This window comes from Amphichorda felina, assembly GCF_050947745.1.
Source record: "Amphichorda felina strain 45539 chromosome Unknown scaffold_3, whole genome shotgun sequence".
NCBI lineage: Eukaryota > Fungi > Ascomycota > Sordariomycetes > Hypocreales > Bionectriaceae > Amphichorda > Amphichorda felina.
Window position 1 is genome coordinate 1,270,449 of NW_028145047.1, and position 20,629 is coordinate 1,291,077.

General features: G+C 56.8%; 8 protein-coding genes across 8 annotated transcripts; 4 read left to right on the plus strand and 4 right to left on the minus strand.

The window, feature by feature from the left end:
- Positions 1–259: 259 nt before the first annotated feature.
- On the minus strand, positions 260–1,421 carry ACO1O0_003087 (uncharacterized protein; the record flags this gene model as incomplete). Its single annotated transcript, XM_083192547.1, has 4 exons — positions 260–891; positions 960–1,150; positions 1,200–1,336; positions 1,416–1,421. 4 exons carry the CDS (start codon positions 1,419–1,421, stop codon positions 260–262), a joined length of 966 nt encoding a protein of 321 aa, XP_083051604.1.
- A 564-nt stretch (positions 1,422–1,985) lies between these two features.
- On the minus strand, positions 1,986–3,683 carry ACO1O0_003088 (ankyrin repeat domain-containing protein; the record flags this gene model as incomplete). Its single annotated transcript, XM_083192548.1, has 1 exon — positions 1,986–3,683. One exon carries the CDS (start codon positions 3,681–3,683, stop codon positions 1,986–1,988), a length of 1,698 nt encoding a protein of 565 aa, XP_083051605.1.
- Positions 3,684–4,274: 591 nt separating this feature from the next.
- Positions 4,275–6,665, plus strand: ACO1O0_003089 (HET domain-containing protein; the record flags this gene model as incomplete). Its single annotated transcript, XM_083192549.1, has 2 exons — positions 4,275–4,393; positions 4,580–6,665. 2 exons carry the CDS (start codon positions 4,275–4,277, stop codon positions 6,663–6,665), a joined length of 2,205 nt encoding a protein of 734 aa, XP_083051606.1.
- Positions 6,666–8,904: 2,239 nt separating this feature from the next.
- Positions 8,905–11,445, plus strand: ACO1O0_003090 (SLC26/SulP family anion transporter; the record flags this gene model as incomplete). Its single annotated transcript, XM_083192550.1, has 2 exons — positions 8,905–9,414; positions 9,460–11,445. 2 exons carry the CDS (start codon positions 8,905–8,907, stop codon positions 11,443–11,445), a joined length of 2,496 nt encoding a protein of 831 aa, XP_083051607.1.
- A 1,538-nt stretch (positions 11,446–12,983) lies between these two features.
- On the plus strand, positions 12,984–14,699 carry ACO1O0_003091 (uncharacterized protein; the record flags this gene model as incomplete). Its single annotated transcript, XM_083192551.1, has 2 exons — positions 12,984–12,990; positions 13,018–14,699. 2 exons carry the CDS (start codon positions 12,984–12,986, stop codon positions 14,697–14,699), a joined length of 1,689 nt encoding a protein of 562 aa, XP_083051608.1.
- Positions 14,700–14,863: 164 nt separating this feature from the next.
- PSF2 (DNA replication protein PSF2) lies at positions 14,864–15,691 on the minus strand (the record flags this gene model as incomplete). Its single annotated transcript, XM_083192552.1, has 2 exons — positions 14,864–15,511; positions 15,578–15,691. 2 exons carry the CDS (start codon positions 15,689–15,691, stop codon positions 14,864–14,866), a joined length of 762 nt encoding a protein of 253 aa, XP_083051609.1.
- A 275-nt stretch (positions 15,692–15,966) lies between these two features.
- Positions 15,967–16,988, minus strand: ACO1O0_003093 (Zn(II)2Cys6 transcription factor domain-containing protein; the record flags this gene model as incomplete). The annotated part of the gene is made up of 2 exons (XM_083192553.1): positions 15,967–16,855; positions 16,978–16,988. 2 exons carry the CDS (start codon positions 16,986–16,988, stop codon positions 15,967–15,969), a joined length of 900 nt encoding a protein of 299 aa, XP_083051610.1.
- A 2,385-nt stretch (positions 16,989–19,373) lies between these two features.
- Positions 19,374–20,516, plus strand: ACO1O0_003094 (uncharacterized protein; the record flags this gene model as incomplete). The annotated part of the gene is made up of 1 exon (XM_083192554.1): positions 19,374–20,516. The coding sequence occupies one exon, from the start codon at positions 19,374–19,376 to the stop codon at positions 20,514–20,516; it is 1,143 nt and encodes a 380-aa protein (XP_083051611.1).
- Between the last annotated feature and the right edge of the window lie 113 nt (positions 20,517–20,629).

The window sequence follows — 20,629 nt, forward strand, 5'->3', positions numbered from 1 at the left end:
CGCTGCTCGTTAAGGCTATTCGTCCACGTGTATACATATGTATAGCATGGAGAAGAAGAGATAGGCTGGCCTAGAGTCTTAAGCGCTGATGACTTGATTTTCAACAACTCGCCAAACTATGCCGACTTCGGCAACCAGAAGGAGGTGTGATACCAAGCGATGAAGGCCATATTCTCCCGGGAAGCACGGGGTTATCTACTACATGTACTTAGAGCTAAAGAGAGAAGCATCTATGCTTTATGATACCACAATTGAACCCTCACAATGCAGGTTGTACGTGGCCCATGTCTCTCCCTGCTCCTTTCTCCAGAAACGAGTCCACCATCAACGCTATGCCCTGCTCCAGCGACACCTTGGGTCTCCAGCCCAGCTGCTGCTCCGCGACCGTGATATCCGGTCTCCTCCGAACTGGGTCGTCCTCGCGCTTTGGCAGGTAAATAATTGGAGCCACCTGTTCGCGGCCCGTCTTGCTCGCGACGACCTGGGCGACAAGACGTGCCACCTCCCCCACCGTCACCTCGCGGTCACTGCCAATGTTGACCGGCCCCTCATACCCGCTCTCCATCAGCGCCGCAAGCCCCTCCACGCAATCCGCAGCGTAGTGGAAGCAGCGCGTGGCCTTGCCGTCGCCGTAGATGCGGATAGGCGCGCCCTCGATGGCGGCCGCCACAAAGTTGGGCACGGCGCGCCCGTCGTGGGCAGCCATGGAGGGCCCGTAGGCGTTGAAGATGCGCGCGACGCGGACCGAGACGCCGTGCTGCGTGCGGTACGAGTGCGCGAGGGCCTCGCTGACGCGCTTGCCCTCGTCGTAGCAGGACCGTGGGCCGAAGCTGTTGACGTTGCCAAAGTATGTCTCGGGCTGGGGCACGACCTGGGGGTCTCCGTAGATTTCTGACTCTTTTGTTAGTAACAGGTTCACACATCTATGTGAGTGTGAATGTGTGTGTGTGTATTGATACCTGATGTGCTGGCGAGGAGTACTCGAGCACCCGTCTTGACGGCAAGGTCAAGCACGTTCTTGGTCCCGCGGAAGCACGTCTCGAGTATGTCGATGGGCCTCGTCTCAAAATGGACCGGGCTGGCAGGACAGGCGAGGTGATATATCTGCTCAACATTTTCGACCTCGGGGAGGGCCTCCCTCACGTCGCACCTGTGACTGTCAGGTGCGGATCATATTGATAGGGAGTTCCCCAGAGTACCTGATGTAGTTGAATCTGGATTCGTCAAAGCCCCGAACGTTGTCCATGGAGCCTGTCCATAGCGAATCCATAACTGTGACATGGCGGCCCTGGTCCAACAGGAGCTGGACGAGGTGGCGACCGAGGAACCCGGCGCCCTGGAACCACGGTTAGCTGGAGTTGCAAGCCACCTGTTGACCGAAGTATCTCGTCTACACATACACCAGTGACGATGACAGTCATTTGAAGAAGATGGGGGTGAGAAGAGTCCCCAATGCCAATTGCAATTGCCAGGTCGTGACGGTAGATGTTGACAAAGTTGAGGAATGAAAGACGCACTTGCTATTAGGTACAAGTCAATTTATCCTTTACTATACACCAAACAGCAACACTTAGCACTTCTACTAGTATAAGTCAATTACAAGAGCATCTCTCGGACAAGGTTCGCTCCATCGCGAGGGGTAGCAGCTGAGCTGGCCCCAAGCGGGCAAGATCGACACTACTAGACCTAGTGACGACACGCGACGAGACAGGTCAGCTTCGTCAGTAGCGGTTGATGACTCAACACTTTTTCCAGTGGAACATGCCGTAATTCACTTCGCTCCTTAGTTTTGCAACGGTTGAAGTGTTGACAGTGTCGCAGCAGACTCGGAGGTGGAGCTCCGGGGGTCCGGGGCCCGGGGGGGCTGGAACCGGAGCGGCCGAGTTCCCCACAGTACCGATCTCCGGGGTGTTGCGCCTCGCTCGCGCATCTACCGCTATGAAGTACACGAGAACATGGAGAATATTAACTCAGACAGTGCCAGCTCACTCAGACAAGAGCTTCTCAGCCTCCTCGCGGCCCTTCACTGCCCCGTGCTCCAAGAGCAGCTTAATTATCTCCTTTCTTCCTGGGTAAATTTCCCTCTGTAGATGCATCGCCCACTCCAGAGCAGTCCGCTCATGTTTGATCCCCTTGTTCGGATCCGCCCCGTGTTTGAGCAGCACCCGAACCAGTTCCGTCCGCTTATCAGACTCGACGCCGGGTCCCGGTTGGGCCGCCGCCGCCGTGACGAGCGCCGTCGTGCCCAAGTCATCGACTGTATTTGCGTCTGCGCCATGCTCCAGCAGCATCCGCACAAGCTCGTACCGGTTATCCTGGCTGGGATCATTGGAATCGGCCCTCGCTGCCAGGATGAGCGGCGTCCTGCCCTGCTCAGCCCTCGCATCCACCTCCGCGCCATGGTCGAGCAGTAGGCGTGTGATTTCTATTCCCGGCCCGCCCCATCGCCGCATCGACTGGTGCAGAGGCGCGCTTCGTTGGTCGCTACTCCTGTTGACGGGAGCCCCGTGCTCGATCAGGATCCGGACAACGCCGGCGCTGTTCATGGCGCAGGCAGGGTTGAGCACCCCATCCCCTTCGGCACCGACGACCTGGACATCTGCCCCCCAAGTCAGGAGCTCCTCGACCGTCTCTGCCGTGCCGTGGCCAGCTGCCTCGTACAGCGCCGTTTTGCGTCCCCCGTAGCCATCAGAGAGCTGTGCGTTGGCGTCAGCGCCCTTCTGGAGCAGAAACCTGACAATCTCAACGGCGTCGCCATCGTCCCTGGCCGCCGCGCCGACGAGCACAGGGTCCAAGCTGTGCCCGACTATGCTCTCGATCTGCCTAGCCGCCCCGTACTCGAAGAGATCCCGGAATGTCACAGCGCTGGACAGCCGTGCTGCCTGGAAAAGCAGCTTGGGGCAAAATTCCACGCGGAGACAGTCCATAGGGCCATGGGCCTTCTCGACGTCGGCGCCCCTCTCGGCGAGGAGCAGGAACACCTCCCAGTGGCTCTTCGTGAGGGCGTAGTATAAGGGAGTGCCGCTCATGCCCATGCCGTTTCGGGACTCCATGTCGGCCCCGTGATCCAGCAGGAGCTTCACAGACCGTACGTCTCCCCTCGAGGCAGACATGTGCAGGGCAGTCGTGTCCCAGTGGACGAGCCTGTTGACGTCGATGGGCTCCAGCCCGAGCATCATCTCCAGGGCCTCGCTGTTCTCACACTTGATGGCCCTGATCCAGGGGTAGACGGAGCTTCTCAGCTGCTCGCGCATGGATTCCTTGCCCAGAACCAGAGCCAGGATGGCCCTGTCGAAGTGGGTGATGGCACACTGTATGTGCCCCAGGCTGAGTATCTCGGGAGCCACCTCGATGCCCCGTCGCACCGTGTCCAGGTTCCCGCGTTCGATGGCCCGCCAGAGCGCATCTGGAATAGGCGGGCCATGGACCTTGGCCTCCCAGTCGCCTTCCTCCTCCTCATTCTCCTCGTCATCGTCGGTATCCGAACTGTCCTCCTCCGGGAACTCTCCGCCGGCAAAGAGGGAGTCCAGGAGCTCCCTGTTGCTGCCGCAGCGATACAGCCAGGGCACGCCAAAGTGGAACAGCCTCCAGCAGGTCCTGGTCAGGGCACTGATATCACTGGGCGACGTCAGCTCCAGGATAATTGGCTCGAGGAGCTCGTCGGGGAGATCTGGAAGTAGCATGGCGCCTGTCTACCTGTCGCCTCTCTGGGCTGGATTGAGGGGTAAACGGTCCAAGGTGTTGAGTGATGCAACAGCGCAGACACAGATAAGTGGGCACACAACATGAGCGATCTTGTCCTGTCCCCCTGGAACTGGCGTTTCTGTGCACCACACCACTCGAGCGCGTGAGCACACAGGGGGGTGATGAGGACAATGCGAGATTGGGCTTGAGGAACTTGCGGACAAATAAACGAACGACTTCGGTGTCTTTTTCGGGTATGGGTATGCCCAGCGAACGAGCTGAGGGGTCACCATGGTGATGCCCAATAGGTAGCATGGGAAATCTCACTGCAGCGCTTGAAATACACGTAGCCACCCCATTTTGAAGGCCTGGAAATGGCTGACACTCTCAAAAGGACGCCGACATCATAAGGTCGGGTCCTCGCCCATTTTGCGCCCCATCGCTGACCCTCTTCAGAAAGGCCGCACCCAACAGTTCGCCTGGGGCACATGGGGCAAAGCGTTCTAGCTCATACTCTTGCCAGCAAAACTGAATATTGTCGGACTCTCAGTGCATCCAAAGGCAGCCTGTCTGGATGTGGGTCTTGCGTGATGGAGAATCAGACTGAGCGCAGCGAAATTGTCGTCTTCATTGAACAACGCCTCCGGACCTTGACACGGGAGGAGCCGCCGTACCAGAGGAAGACCTTCAGTTTTGAGGACCCCCATACGTGCCGTCACTGCAAAGATGCCGTTATAACAGTCGTCGTCAAACACCCGACCACTGTGTGTCATGATTGCTACTGGACAGGCGTCGGCGAGCCTACCACGGATGGGCGGCATCGCCTTTGTGGTAACTGTGGTAGGCCATATGCGAACGATGAGCAGAGAACCTTCTCAGCTACATTGGTTTACAGCCTATCAGATGCCATCTCTGCGTCCAAGGACGGTTGCGCTCTGTACGGGTGGCTCGTCGACAGCCTTGTGTTGAGAGTTACCGACCGAAAGAACTGGCGAGCAAGCGAGGTCCTCCACTCGGCCACTTCCAGGTTTCAACTCCACGCCATCTCGTTCGCCTTGGAAGCCAATACTAAGTGTGTCCTCACAGCAAGGCTCACGGCTGCCAAAACATCGACGACGGGCTCTGTCCCCAAGTCAGTGGATCTGGGCGATCTACACGGCTGGACGACGGCGACCGACCCTGCCGCAAAGTACATCTCATGTCGCCCATACGAGCGCGATGTCAAATCCGCCAGGTCGCTCAATTTTGCTCGAGACTGCTTCCGGGAGTGCTTGGAGGATCATGACCGCTGTCTCCCCTTCTTCACAGACAAGGCCGACCGCGAAAACCGCGCCCTGGGCCCTAAAAAGGCCATATCGAGGGAGACTGTTAATATCGCCGACATCCCTTCACGGCTTATCGACGTAAGCTCGGAAGCTGGACAATTCCGGGTGAAACTGATCGAAATAGGGAAAGTGCCCGACGAGACGAAGGCAGATGTGTCCAGATCCAGCTTCGCCGCCCTTTCATACTGCTGGGGCGGTGAGCAACCTCTCAGACTGACCAAGGCAAGCCATCGGGATCTCCAAGCTGGCGTCCATATATCTAGTCTGTCCCGGACGCTCCAGGATGCCGTGTGGGTGACCCAGGAGATGGGAATACGGTACCTCTGGATCGACGCCCTGTGCATATTCCAGGACAGCGACGAATACGAGGACAGCGAAGAGGACAAGGCGCGTGAGATAGCGCGGATGGCGACGTACTACGGCTGCGCTATATTTACCATCTGCGCCGCCGCGGCGTCCGCGGCAGCCCAGGGATTCCTTCACGTGCGTGAGCCGCCGCCTTACGGGTTCGGCCCGGTCCGCCTTCAACTCCGGGACGGCAACGGGGGCGACGCGGGCAAGGTGTACTTGCTGGAGGAGGCCAAGGCGGCGCCGGAGCCGACGACCACCCGGGGATGGACGCTGCAGGAGTCGCTGCTCTCGCGACGAATCCTCATCTTTGCGCAGCGGCAGCTGTACTGGTCCTGCGTCGACTCCTTTGCGGGCTGTGGCGGTGCGTCCGTCAGGCTGGTCGGCAGCGTGATTGGCAACCCCTCAACCCTGGTGGATGACATCCACACGATGGGATCCCTGCTAGGTCGACCGACCGATGATCAGTGGGATGTGATCGTGAGGCAGTACACACGGCGTGGGCTCAGCGTCGCGGCCGACAAGCTGCTGGCGGTGTCGGCGCTCGCAGACAGCCTTACCAGGCTGTGTGCCGAGCGCGAGGAGAAAGTCAAATATCTTGCTGGCCTACTTGTGCAGACTTCGGATCCTGCGTCGCTTCTCGCGCAGTTACTGTGGTACTCGGCCGGGCCACGGGCCGGGACGAAGAGGGCGGTTCCGTACCGGAGCCCCTCGTGGTCGTGGGCGGCAGTCGACGGCCCCGTCCACTTCGCACCCGTAGCCCGCATGATGGAGACCGCGACACTGGCTACCGTCGTTGATTTTGACATTAATGTCACTGTCCCGACCGCGCCATTCGGCAGTGTCGACGGTGGCTCCCTCATCCTTGAGTCCAGGATGCGCCCCCTGGCCGACTTTGCGAGCCTGCCCCTCGGGCACCGGATCGCCGACGACTGGAACAATGAAGAATTCCAGTCCAATTCTGCCGAATGGATCGAGTTCTTCCCAGACACTAAGGCGGACGGAGCCGCCATCGAGGCGACTCTCTCAGGCGCCGAGCCACAGCAACCGATGTTCCTTGCCAGCCTGTGCTGGATGGACGACTGGGTAACGGGCAGGCTGATTGATGTCACCGTTGGGGCTGCGGGCCTGGTAGTGGCTGCTCCATCTGATTCCAACAAGGAGGAGGCTTTTACTCGCGTTGGCATGTTCCGCGTCGTCAGAGACAGGCGTAACGCGAGTGCTGCCGGCACGGGACCCCCTACAGAGCCTTTCAACCTGGGTAGTCTCTTTTCCTCTCTGGAGCACCAAAAACTCCGCCTAGTATGACCCAAATGAGGACCCGGTGAGGCTATGGTGCATTCATGTCGTGGGTATTGACCATCACACAGGCGGTCAAGTCATGGATGATCGGTTACAAACCGTGACATAGCAGTTTTAGGATGTTGGACCAGAACTACAAACCTGTTGGAGGGTCAACAGGTAACCCTTATTCCTAAGGCATCCTCTCGCTATAAGAGCCTAATTTCCGGTCAATGATTGGACAGAAAAATGAAAAAATATTCATCATGTCGTCTTGTTCCTTCTCTCTCTTGCTACCTGCTCTCGTGGACATTCACGCTGGCTGTGGGTCCGTTTACGATGATTGTGACCCAATTCTGGGAATGGCAGCAGCTAACTAGGTCCAACACCCAAACTTGAAATCGGGCTGATGGATTCTCGCCTATATCTGTACCTGGTGGAACGTATTGATGAGACTAGTGGATCTGGGGCTTTGAATGACGGGTTTTCCAGTGAGCACTTGGCGAATACATCGTGTCCAGTCCGCCGCGAATGGAGTGTCGAATGACAGACTGGCCTACACTCAATGCACTTACTGAGCATGAAGGACCCTCTAAGCGAGTCTTAATCACTTGTATACATCCCACGTAAGATCCAAACTCTCCAATGCCTCCCCCATCACAACACCGACGACATAGCACTCGCCTACCAGGGTAAAGTATCCGTCTTCGTGGGGTCGAACAACGCTCCTCGACTTAAGCTACCATCACCACAATGGAGACATGTTAACGTTAACAGAACGGCTGTTACCTAATGACATAGTATGTTGTGACACGATGACCGAGTTTGACAAGTTGAATCGAAGTGGGGCATTGTCATGCCCCTTTGCAACGGTACAGGCCCCCAACGGCATCCACGTTAGATTGACAACGGCCATCATTCAAAAGCGGGAGACATGTGTTACTCCAGGCTCCAGCCCAGGTCAACACCCGCCACCACAGCATGTTCCATGTGGACAGCGGCTCCCGCTGTACGTTCAACGTGGGGCCGAGATGCTCTTAGTTGTGGGGTCCAACTTCGCCGAACTAGAGAGTGGAGCGCAATACCGGGTCGCCGATCTTGAAAGCTGGAAGAGCGCTGTGAACCTGCGGATTGCATGGTATTTTCGTGATTGTTGGTAACTGTGACGTAAAATCGCCTGTTGCAGGTGGTTTGAGGCGCCGCCCCCTGGCAAAAGAAATTTTGAGCATGGAGTCATGTCTCAAGCGTCGTAAGAGTGTCGTATTTTTAACTCTGCAGGTGACTCGGCGAGCCGGGTCGGTGCCCTGCTACCCAACCAGGGCGGGAACGAGGGGAGATGCCTGATGATGCATGCCTTGCCAAGAGGACATGATCTGGTGGTTCATTCGACATGGATAGCCTGGCAGTTATTAGAACAAAATCATATACATGTCTAGTTATACATAGTAGACAGTCGGGCGAGTGATGGCATGTTCAACGTCGACCATGCCAGGTGCATCCAGCCCTAAGCGGCGGGGATCGGCCATCGGGAGCCGGAGGTGGGTCCCCGGCCGGCACCGTCCCGGAGTCGGGTGGCTGAACCACTGGGGAAGCATCGCTCCTGTGCCGTTTGCAGAGTGCAACGCTGGGCGCCACCAGGCCTCCGCCCCCGACCACCGCCGACTGCCGGCCGGGGGACGGAGACCGCGGGAATGGTCCGAATGGCAGCGGGAGGCCTGAAAACCATATTTTCGGTCCAGACTCGAAAGCCTAGCCAATTGCAGACGGAGAAAAAACTCAATTGGGACCGTGCCAGGAATCTGCATGGGGACTACGCATCGCCAAGGGCGACTGAGGCTCCTCCTGCCTCCGATTCCCGTAAGCCCGCTGCTGCCCGCCAACCCGCTTGGAGAAAACCTGGGAAGGTACGGGGGGCCTCCACTCCGGCCGCACAGCAGGGCTTAGATCAGAGGCAGGTCCATTCCGATAGCCATGCTCTTGCCGTGCCCTCGTATGATTGCATCTCGACAAGTCTCACCTTGTCTCTTATAGTGCCCGATGTCCTGCTGTCTGCCCCTTTTACTCCCTCTCTCCTCCTCTCCTCGACCTTCAGCTCCCACTCTCCCAACCCATGGCCTATATTGACACTTCGTGACACCGACTCCAAGTGCTGCCGTTTCCGTGTTTCTCTTGGACACCCTTCCACATGGCCGCGTCACAGTTCAAGCCTCGATATCCTTACGCCTAGCCCAGCCCACCTCCTCTTGCCACAACGACCCCGGTGACCATGACCGGAGCGCAGGAGCACCACCAGCCGACCCCGACCCCGACCCCGACCCCGTCCAAGTCCGCGTCCAAGTCCGCCCGGGTCGGCAACTTCATCACCAGCAAGGTCCTAGGCATCGACGTCAACGAGCGCTTCTCCAGACAGCCTGCCGACCTCGACAAGCGAGCATACGAGATCCTCGAGCCTGCCGACATCTATCTCGAGCAGGAGCCAAGCGTTGCTGAATGGATCAAGGAGCTGGCCCCCACAAGAGCCGGTGCCTCCCACTACATCCAGAGCCTGTTCCCTTCCTCGTCATGGATTAGGCGCTACTGCGGACGATGGCTGGTGGGCGACTTTATTGCCGGCCTGACCATTGGCTTGGTCGTTGTTCCCCAGGCCATGGCCTATGCCGTCCTGGCCCAGCTAACCCCGGCCTACGGTCTATACACCTCCTTCACCGGAGCTGTCCTGTACTGGTTGTTTGGCACATCCAAGGATATTGTCATCGGCGTGAGCACCTTCCATGATGTAAATATTCCCACCTTGATACCGGTAGGCTGACATTCTCCTCAGACTACAGCTGTGGGATCTCTCCTTGTTGGCCAGGTCGTCAGCCACGTCCAGGAGAAAGCACCCGGGGAGTATAAAAACGAAGATATTGCCCATGCCCTTAGCATCCTTGCCGGCGCCGTCATGCTCTTCTTTGGGCTCTTCCGCCTCGGTTGGATCATCGAGTTCATCCCCTACATCCCCATCTCCGCCTTCGTTACTGCCGCCAGCATCACCATCATGTCCACGCAGGTCCCCACCTGCTTGGGGATCCGGGGTATCAACACGCGAGAATCTCCTTACAAGGTCATCATCAATACGTTGAAGGGCCTACCCAATGTAAAGGTGGATGCGGCCATTGGCCTGACCTCTCTCGTGATGCTATTTGCCATCCGCGACTTTTGCACCATGATGGAGAGACGCCAGCCGTTGCACAAGAGAATGTGGTCCTTCATTTCGTCGCTACGCTTGACTTTTGTCATGCTCCTATTCACCCTGATTAGTTGGCTTGTGAACCGCGTCGATGGCATAGACAACTCCCCCTTCCGCATTGTGGGCCACATTGAGCCGGGGTTCCAGCAGGCTGGTGTTCCTACACCAGATACCAGGCTGATGAAGTTGATTCTCCCCGAGCTTCCCGCCATCTGCATCATCCTCATCATCGAACATATTGCCATCGCCAAGGCCATGGGCAGGCTTTATAATTATACCATCACCCCGTCCCAGGAGATTGTCGCCCTCGGAGCGGCCAACATGTTCAGCCCCTTTGTCGGCGGCTACGTCTGCACTGGTTCCTTTGGCGCCTCAGCTGTCCTCTCCAAGGCGGGTGTGAGGACTCCATTGGCGGGTCTCTTCAGCGCCGGCATTCTAGTCCTTGCCCTCTACGTCCTCACTGTCGTCTTCCAGTACATCCCCAACGCTGCCTTGGCGGGTCTCATTATCCACGCCGTGATCAACCTCATCACCCCTCCCAAGAATCTCTACAAGTACTGGCAACTTTCACCGCTGGAGCTCTTCATCTGGGTCATTGGCGTTGTTGTTGCCATCTTTGATTCACTCGAGACCTCCATCTACACGGGCACTGCGCTGTCCTTTGTTCTCCTGATTGTCCGTCTAGCTAGGACAAAGGGGCAGTTTTTGGGACGTGCCCGGGCTCGAAGGGTTGCAGAGGATACCGCAGAGGAGGGTGAGCAGTGGGACCGCGGGTCGTCATCTCCCAGGCCGACAACCAAACGGAGACAAGCCTCGGAGAGAGATATCTTCATGCCTGTGAACCGACGAGACGCATCAAACCCAGATATCAAGGTGGAGACTCCCTACCCTGGTGTTTTCATCTACCGCTTCAACGAAGGATATAATTACACGAATCAGGCGCTGCACGTCCAGGTACTCATCAAGTACATCACGGAGAATACCAGACGTACCTCAAAGGAGCATTACGAAAAGGAGTCGGATCGATTATGGAATGACCCCGGGCCAAAACGCACCAAGGGCGACACGGACGGTGCAGATCTACCACTTCTGCGGGCAGTTGTACTGGACTTTGCGGCCGTCAACAACATGGATGTAACATCGATCCAGGGATTGATCGATCTGCGTAATACACTCGACCGCTACTGCTCGCCTGATGCAGTAGAGTTGCACTTTGCCAACGTCCACAATCGATGGACCCGCCGCGCGCTGGCAAGTTCTGGCTTCGGCTACCCATCATCGCACAATGAGGGGGGTCTGAGCAGCTGGCAGCCGGTGTATACCATTGCTGCTGTCCTCGACCCCGACTTATCGGGGAATAAGAAGCGCCAACCACAGGATCCCGAAGCTAACAGCAAGCGATCTGGCGCGGATGATAGCACCCTCGGAGGCGCATCAAACGAGAAAGCAGGAATGGCGGCCGCGTATGGGGTGGACCGTCCGTTCTTCCATGTCGACCTGCATGACGCAGTCGATTCTGCCATCAGAGATGCGCGACGAAAAGATGAGATGATGAACTGTGGATGCATGAGCTCATGACTAGATATTTAGGCGTTTGGGAATCTTCACTCTTGACATAGCGTATATTGGGTCAGCGATACACAAAAGGCCCAAGTTTTGGAATTAGAGGACCTAAAGCTAGCATTAGTGCGCTACATAATTTGAATCTTACTACTCTACTTTCAATAAGACTCCCGCAAGGCTCTGTGAAATCGTCGTTTCAGCTTAATTAGAGAATTGGACCATCATCAGGGAAGCCTACCCTCTTTTTTTTTTTTTTGGCATAAGATGAATCGAGTTCAAGCCCATGGAGTAAATATTAAAATCACCAGATAATCCTTTTTACATGTTAGTCACTACCATGACATTACCTTACTGCCCTGGTTCGTGAGTGGCCTCACCGTTGACAATAAGTGTGCGAATCACCCCGCCTGCGAGCAGCCACTAGTACAAAGAGTAAAGTATGATTCAGGGCCGCGGAGATTGTATAATTCAACAAAGCTTAAAGATTCCTCAGTAGGGCAAATGTTTGTTTGAACACTGTCGACATATAATTGTCCGATATCCCCGCTTCCCTTGTTCAGCTCTGCGCCAGTTCTAGCAAAGGCGGCGAACATGCTTATGAAGAACACCAGGACACGTCTCATACACTACATCTTACCACGCGCACACAGCTAACAGACCACCTCACTTACGTCGCGCACAAAAAAAACAACAACAGGCATCATGGTTCTCTACATTTTGAAGCCCACTCCGCCAGATGACGGACCCCCTTACCCGCTCCCCGTGCGAGTCGCCCTATGGACAGCCGGGCTGGGATACCTAATCTTCCTATGCAACTTGCTCCCCTGGGTATTAAACAGCCTCTACAGGAAGATCACAGGTGGTTACCTGCATCCCAGAAAGCACAGGCAGGGCTGGCTGGACCTGACGGTTCTCATCCTCGGCCTCCTTGCCGTCCAGCGGGGTCTAGCCGAACCGGCTCTCACGATGGTCTGGGTAATTATCAGGTTCATGTTTGGCCACGCAGTGGATCAGTTCGCTGCGCTGATCAAGTACTGGAATCAGGAGACGGTTCCTTCCGTGGTGATTTTGCATTACTAAAAAAAAGAAAAACTAGAGGGGAGAAGGAGGGCAAAGGAGGAGGGGACTGGGAGCGGAATCATTGTCTGAACTTGTACTACCATTTCTTACTTGCTTAGTTCTATATTGTTTGAGTATTTTATTCGGGAACTGCTATAAATATGGTATAGAATTCCAAGGTCATTGTGCAGCGGTGCGTTGACACAGCAGCCATGGCAACCTGCGTTGTCCTGGGATGGTCATTGTCCCTCTAGATGTCAACAAAGAATACTCTGCCACAAACTCGCCCTTGTTTGCAGAGCATGCAAATATACAAAGGCACCGACACCCTGGCAGTAGAGGGGGGGTGCAAATAAAGTGTTTGATGCCCCCATTGGCGTCATCTGTTCAATTTCCGACTTCTTCCTCATCCTGATAAACGACACATTTGTACGTCCACCAGCCATCTCCGTGTATCTCCAACGCTATAAAACACTCTGCTCCAAAATATCACCATGGCACGTTCATCTAGATCTCAACGGTCCGCAGTGCCACTGCGGCAGACCAGGTCCAGGTCGAAGATGGCGGGCGCCCCTCCTCTCATGTCTGGCTTGAATCACAGCGGCCGAGCGACCGAGCCATTGCCTGAGAACCTACCTAACCTTGCCTATCGAGACGCCGTTCAATTGGATGTCCAGGAGAGACTTCGAGCGCAAAAGCGCCGCCGGCGGGGTCAGAAGCAGGCTGAGACAAATGGCCAAGTCGACGATGCGTCGAATAAGGAGAACAAAACTCCCCCTACGGGCTCTTCCTCTCGACCCCAATCCTCCGACCAACTGGCGATTGGAGGCCTAGAAATGACGCCTCCCCCGAGCTCACACTCCAATTCACCGAGACTGACATTTCAAAGCGAGGACTCGGGTTCCTCTGTGGACAGCGGCTCAGTGCCAGCCTCGAAAGCAGAGACAGAAGTGGCAGAAGCCCACAAACTGACTAAAAAACGACGGCGCCTAGAAGAGGACAGTGGGCTAAGTTCACCTCCACAGAAGAAAGCCCAGGCCCCCAAGGGAACGAAAGGCTCTGCAACCAGATCACCAAGAGAAAGTGGCAGAAAAGACGCCAAAAACGAGACGGCCACAGGTCCGACCCAGCCCGCTAACCTTGCGGAGCCCTTCTATCCCGGCAATTCTTTCTCTGAGGATATGTTCGAAAACTTTCGTGAGAGTGGCCAGCAGTGGAGCGACGAGGATGCCGATGAGGATACCAACTCGGATGCCAATAGGGATACTAACAGGAATAGCGATAGCGACCTCGATGCTTCCGTGGATAGTAAGAGCTTGACGCACGAGGCAATGGCAGCGCACATCCCCCAGGAACCAAATGAGCAAACCCAAGCCCGATCTGATCCTCCTTCAAGGCTAGAACATGACGTCGATATGTCCGATGAAGGGCCAAAAACTTCGCAGATGTCTCCTTGCGAAGGCAGCGATTCGCCCGACTATGAAGGTGTTTGGGGTGAGGACTCTCTTGGCGAGGCCCACCAGACCGAGATGGCAGACGGCGGGAGCACAGCATCAGGCGACGAGTTTCTGAAATCTGGGGGCGATGTCACCACCACCACCACGACTCCAAAAGACTTTGCCAATCATGAACAGGGCGTCTCCATCACAGAAACCTTTACGGGACGCCAAACAACCATCATTCTGCCCCGACCAGTTGCTAAGCCAAGCAGCATGGCCGACTACCTTCCCGACCACAACCGCGTGGACGAGTATGACCCTGAACGCGGGGAACAGGCTCGCTCTCGCCCAGTGGCCGAGTATCGCCCGGATCATGATCATAATGAGGAATACAACCCAGCATCCCCACAGACTTCGATCTTATCGGGCCGTCCAGAGGGAGTTAGTCATATAGACGAGAGTCCCATAAACAGCTCGGGGGGTGGAGGCTTGGCCGAACTCCTCAACCCCAGAAGGAAAGTAGTGTTTGCGCGTAAACCTCCCCACATCCCCCCGTGGGTATCCGATACTCCGGTTAAACCTGGAACTTATTGGAGAGGAGACACGGCTGTGAAGCGGGATGGTAGCGTGTGGGACGCGAGGTGGGAGGATCAGAGTTCCGTTGGACGAGATTCGTCGGCAAGTGAGGTGGGCGAGGTGGGCGAGGCAGGCGAGGCAGGCGAGACAAGCGATGATGAGCGGACTGATTGGGAGTCTGAACCCGGCTACTGAGTCTGAATTCGGCGTTTGGCGGAGAGGCCCTGGTGGGAGGCTTTTGGTGTTCGGAGACCTGGCGTTTTGGATTAGAACCCGGGGGTGTAGTATATGATTGTCAACCATATTACCTTGTTTGACCAGTATCGAAAACTTTTGGCCAGAAACATGCTTCAGCGTCGTCATAGCCCCATGTCGTCGTCGCTCTGTTCCTCATCCATATCGTCGTCTCCGCGCTCTTCCTCTTCCTCCCGGCGCGCCGCCTCGGTGCTGGCACCAATCTTGCGCACGCCCTCGACTACCCCGGTGACCAGGCCCCTGCTCTCGGCCAGCTCCATGGCGCCGACGCCCCGAAGGCTCATGACGCCGTCGACACCGGCCTCGAGCTGCGCGGGGATGGCCCTCATCTTTGCCGCGCGCACCTCTTGGAGATCCCGCAGAAGCGCGCGGACGTCGGACGCCGCGGCAATGTCATCGCTCGCGTGGGAGAGCAGCATCTCGGCGAGCTCGAACCAGTGGTATGGAATGGCCCCTGAGGGGGCACTGGACGTGCATGAGGGGAGGAAGGGAGGCGACAAGACGGTGTCGCCAGGCCCGTTGGGATTTATCCTCATCGCGTTGCCTCGGCCGTCAGCCCTCGTCGGCGGCAGCGGGGGCGGCGCCCATCCTTTGGGGTCGATCTTGGTTTCGTGGTGGATGATGTCGCGCAGAGCGTCGGGGTGCAGCCATGGCGGGGGCACAATGTTGGCCCGGCGCTGCCTCTTGAGGAGGAGAGCAAGCCAGAGGGGGATATTCTCGCGTCGAGGAGGGCGGAGAACAGGCGTAGCGCCCTGAGATCCGTGTTAGAATGGCCGGGTGGTGGAGGGATGCGCGACAGTTACGCGTTAGAAGCTTACCGAGAGGAGGGGGATAGTGTCGAGTTTTTGCCTGGGAACGACAGTGATGAGCTCCATCTCGCACAGGAAGGAGACCTCAGAGGGGACCAGCCCCGGGGGAAGGGGCAATGCCATGATGGCTAGGTACAATTTAGGATTCTTGTGGGATCCTGGTACCAGGAGGAGGAATTGTTGGAGTTGGAAGTTAAATTGTTTCAGGCACTACGAATACCTCAACACGCGTGTCCAGAACCCCTCAATCCCCGCTGAGACCCCGCCATCGCCTGAATTACAGCGCTGCATCGCCGGTGAGGCTCAGCAACAAAATCGAACCTGGAAGGGCGCACATTCATCCCAATTCCTTCTTAAGGTTCCCTCTTCCTTCCACCGTGGGCTTTCCGTTCACAACCTCATGGCGGTGATGACCATCTGTCTCCCACTGACTGGAATCCAAAATCAAACCATTCAGCGCCGGTCTCTACAGATATCCCGCTGTCATCCCCAAGCATCTCATCATATCCGTCCGTCGCTCTCCCAGGCACATCCTCATCGGGCCCACTGACCTGCAGACCGACGAACTGCAACGCCTTGCGGAGCTCTATATGAAGCAGGCCCTCTATCTCGGAGCTCGGTAGTAATCGGCCTTGCGAGTCACGCTGAAGCTCGCCCATCATCTTGCATCCGTTGAACATGTGCGCTTGCGCCGCCTCGTGGTCGCCGTTCATCATCTCGAAGATGACAAAGAACAGGCAGCACAATGTGGCTGACTGGAGACTCCCTCGATTTATCGCCTCTTTCCGCAGCTGACCCAGAGCCAACCCATGGTACCTCAGCGCTCTGCGATATGACGCCCCGGCGTGGTCGCCCCCTTCGTCGTCCCAACTCGGCCGTTTCGCGTCGATGAGCGCGTGGATCGCCAGGTTCGCGTACCAGACAGACGCCTTCTGTCGCAGGAGATGAGGGACAACCACTTCCCAGAAGCCATCGTCGAAGCTGCTAGTCTCTGCAATTGTGCCCCCTGCTCCCCCGGCCATGGCCTCTCGTCTCCTCGGGTCCCGGGAGACGCAGACTTCATATGACTGTCCTAGGAGCTTATTGCTCTCGGTTGCTAATGACGGGTACCATTTGGGAACCTCGGCCTTCTCGCTATCGGGTGTCGGCGACTTGGAATTATCCTTGATGGACTCGGGGGGCAGGCTCTTCGTGCCGCGTCCCTGCTCATACCCATCGCAATGCCCCCGCCACTTGATGCATCTCTGGCATGCTGGTTTGCTCTCGTCGCACTTTACATGCCGCCTCCTATACCCGGATCGTTTAGCCTTAGAAGACGGGAAGGTGGGAAGCTGTCCGCGATATGGGGTCACTTACTTGCCTACACCAGTCAGCTTGAGATCACGGAAAAGGCCGGTGAAGCCACTTACAAGTTATGCATCCGGTTCGGACCTTGGCTACCATGGAACGTGTGGCACGGGGTCGATTTTCCAGTGCAAATGTCGATGTTCCTCCGCGGTCAATGTTTCTTGAACTGGCCCTGTTGATGTTTCCGTCAGAAAAGACATGGATCCGATGATAGTTTAGACGTGGGCCTTCCAGTGACATACATTCTCGGCTCTTCCCCTGAATGAGGATATTCGTCCGTTCTATTAGTAGATTGAATTTCTCCGAGAAGGATTTGGAATTTTGCTGTGACCCAAAGTGGATATATCACTCGCAAGTAAGTTGGTAACGACTTTCTTTGGCCAACAATTGTCCGTCCAGGTATGGCAGTGTCAGCAGCTTCTCATGCTCATATATACACAGCTAATAATAATGATCCACCCTCCCGGATGGGTGAGAATATCGGTGCCTAGCGGCATGGCGGAGTCTAGTTGGAGGCTGGACACATGAGCATGTTCTCCCGCCTTTCTTGTGTAACCTCCGTCACCTCATTACCTCACTCACCCTGGTCGCGGGATCAGGAACGGCATCCAGTCTCGACATGTCATACTATCCACACCAAGGCACCAAGGGTCCGAGACATGCGCCTCCAGGGTTAGAGTGTCAGTAGTATAGCCATCTGGCGGGCCTACCGATGCGATCAACATGGAATGGCATGGCAGGCCTCTAGGGCGTGGTCTCTGATTCGACACCACCACCAGGGTTACCCGCCCGTATATTGGATGTGCTTTCAACCTTCCACTCAGCCCTATGCACCAATCCCCACCAGCATGCCGACTAACTTCGGAGAGCTATAGTAGTGCTGTTACTATGCCCGTAGTACTATGTCTGTGTACTATGTACGACAGAAGAACATTGCATAGTATCGCCAGGCGGCAAAAAGGCGGCGAAGAGAATTCGTCAGTGATCAAGGTGTGATCAAGGTGTGCAATTTGTAAGCCGTTACGCATCTTGGAGGCGATCGAGCTTGCCTTCCATGGCTGCTTTGGAATCACCATTTGCCTCCTGCGGTGCAAAGCAGCCAGCAGGTAGAGTACTCGTACTCATCGAGCGGGCATGTGTGTGTGTGTGTGTGTGTTCGTTTCTACGCCACTGCTCCGAATATTGTGTGTCCTGCAGGATATCCTCCGTATGGGGTGGGTGGGCGCCACAGCAGAGGTTCCAGTCCGTGCCCTTTGCTGTGCTGACCACGGATGTGATTTCCGACGTTACATCGCTCCAAATAGCCACTGCCGAGCCGAGCGTGTGGCACTGGGGACGGTTCATTCACCGTCATTCTGGTCGTTTTGTGTGCGTTTGGCCAGGACCGGAGGCTTGCAGGGCGGAGGGCTCAGCCCCAGTCCCAGCATCTGCAGGGTGTTCGGCGATGCCGAAGAGCTCCAAGAGATAGAAGAATGGCGGATGCACCTCTGATACGTCGGCCATGGGCCATATCTCGTCTCCGGCCAAGAGGGAATTAGGTCATTTAGGAATTGGGGGACGGCAGCAGCACTGCGGCAGCACTGCAGCAGTCTGTCCTGTCGGTCTGGCAGTTGCTCTGGCAGTTTCCCTGCCTTTGTCACGGACTCACCCCTAGACCCCCCCCCCCCGCCTCAATAATAATTCTCGCAACTCCAAGGCGCCGGCATCACGAGACAAACTGGCGTGGCTGAGGCCGCCGAGGCTGGGGCTCCCCTAGTGTTTACCGCTAGTAGCATTAGTACTATTACTAAGTGCTACTACGTATGTATACGCGCATCAAGGCGGGATGACAGGCCGTTTCCAACTTAATGTTCATATCCTCCGGGTTCCAGAACCATCACGTCACTAACACTGTCCGTGCCCATCAGGGCCATCCTGCGGACGCGGTCGACGTGACGTAGTAGGTAGTTGGAGATTGGACCCCAACTCGCCTTCTTTTACATACGCACTCCAGCACTCTACACGGATTGTGAAAGGCCTCTCGCCGCTCGGTGCAGTGCACGCCGGACTCGGAGTTGGATGTGGACCCGTGGGGCTCCCCGAGTTATCGGCAGACTCACCGAAGAAAAAAGAGGGGTCTGGCGACTTCATGGACCATCATCAATCGAGTCAATTGAGCCTAACTCTGCTGCTTGTCTGCATGCCTCTGTGACTACTCGTCCGTCGGACCGCCATAACCTCACAAGGCGTGAGCCCTGCAAACACACTCGTGACTCACCCTGTCCTCGAACTTCTCAGTCCCTTGAGTTTCGGCGTTAGGGTATCATTCTGAGACTCTCCCCGACATTTCATCTCCTAGTCAGTCGCCTCGATATTCGGCGTTAGGCTGTGCCATACAACCTCCGATTCTAGAAGGCGATAGCCAATTGATTAACCCCAGCTCACCACACCCACCTGCTGACGCGAATCCACATACACCATGGCCTCTACAACCCCCCATGTCATTCTCGCCAATCCCTCCGAAGAGGAGCGCCTTCGCTGCTGGGAGGGCTCTCATCCCCTTTGGGGCGCCGCCCTCACCCTGGATGGCTACATTGGGCGCGAGAAGCGACAATTGGAGATCCCCCTCGCGCGCAACGGCGGCCTTACCAACTGGATCCTCACCGAGGTCGAAGGCCCCCAGGGCTTCGTCGCCGCCCAGGGACCCAATGGCTCGCGCCCTGTGCTGTCATCCTGCGAGACGCTCAAGAAGCGCGCCCTTGTGAGGACAGAGGACGGGAGCATACGAGAGGGCACAGCGCATGGAGTGGCCAGCGTCTTCACCGACCCCGAGTTCAGAGGCAGGGGGTACGCGTCCGCCATGATGCGCGAGCTGGCCAATACGCTGCACAATATGGAGCGCGAAACGGCGGGTGATGCCCTCTTCTCGGTTCTCTACTCAGACATCGGGCCCGAGTTCTATTCCAAGGCAGGGTGGCTCCCCCACGCCAGCAACCACGTCGAGTTCACCGCCTCCACCGACGAGCCTGTCTCCCCAGACGCCCTCCAGATCATCCACTTTGACGACCTGCCCCCCTTGGTCGCCGCCGACGAGCAGCTCATCCGCCGAGAAATCGCCAACCCTCCAGAGGGCCAAACCCCAGGGATCCGCGTCGCCATCCTCCCGGACCTCGACCAGATCCACTGGCACCTCGCCCGCGAGGGCTTCGTGTGCGACCAGCTCTTCTCGCGCCGCCCGACCGCCCACGGCGCGCTGTACACGACGCCCTCGGGGGCCCGCGCCTGGGCCATCTGGGCGCGCAGCTTCTCCGGCACCGTCGACCAGCCGGACAAGAACACGCTCTACATCCTGCGGTTCGTGGTCGAGGAGGGCGTAAAGGACGGGCAGCTGCGTGAGGCGCTGGCGGCCATTGTGGCGGTGGCGAGGAAGCAGGCGGCCGACTGGGCGTGCGCTTCGGTGCAGATGTGGAATCCGGAAGAGAAGGTCAAAAGTGCGGCAGAGAGCCTGGGGGCAAAGTACGAGGTCCGCCTGAAGGGTAGCATAGCTAGCCTGCATACCTTCAGCGACCATCCTCGCGAAAATGTTGAGTGGCTATTCAACGAAAAGTACGCCTGGTGCTAGGTAAGGGGGCATGAACCAAAAGACTATGGAAGACTGTTTATGATGTCGTCTATCTAGAAATCTTCCAAATGACCTTCAACACCATGGACTACCTAGGCTACGTAAACAAAGAT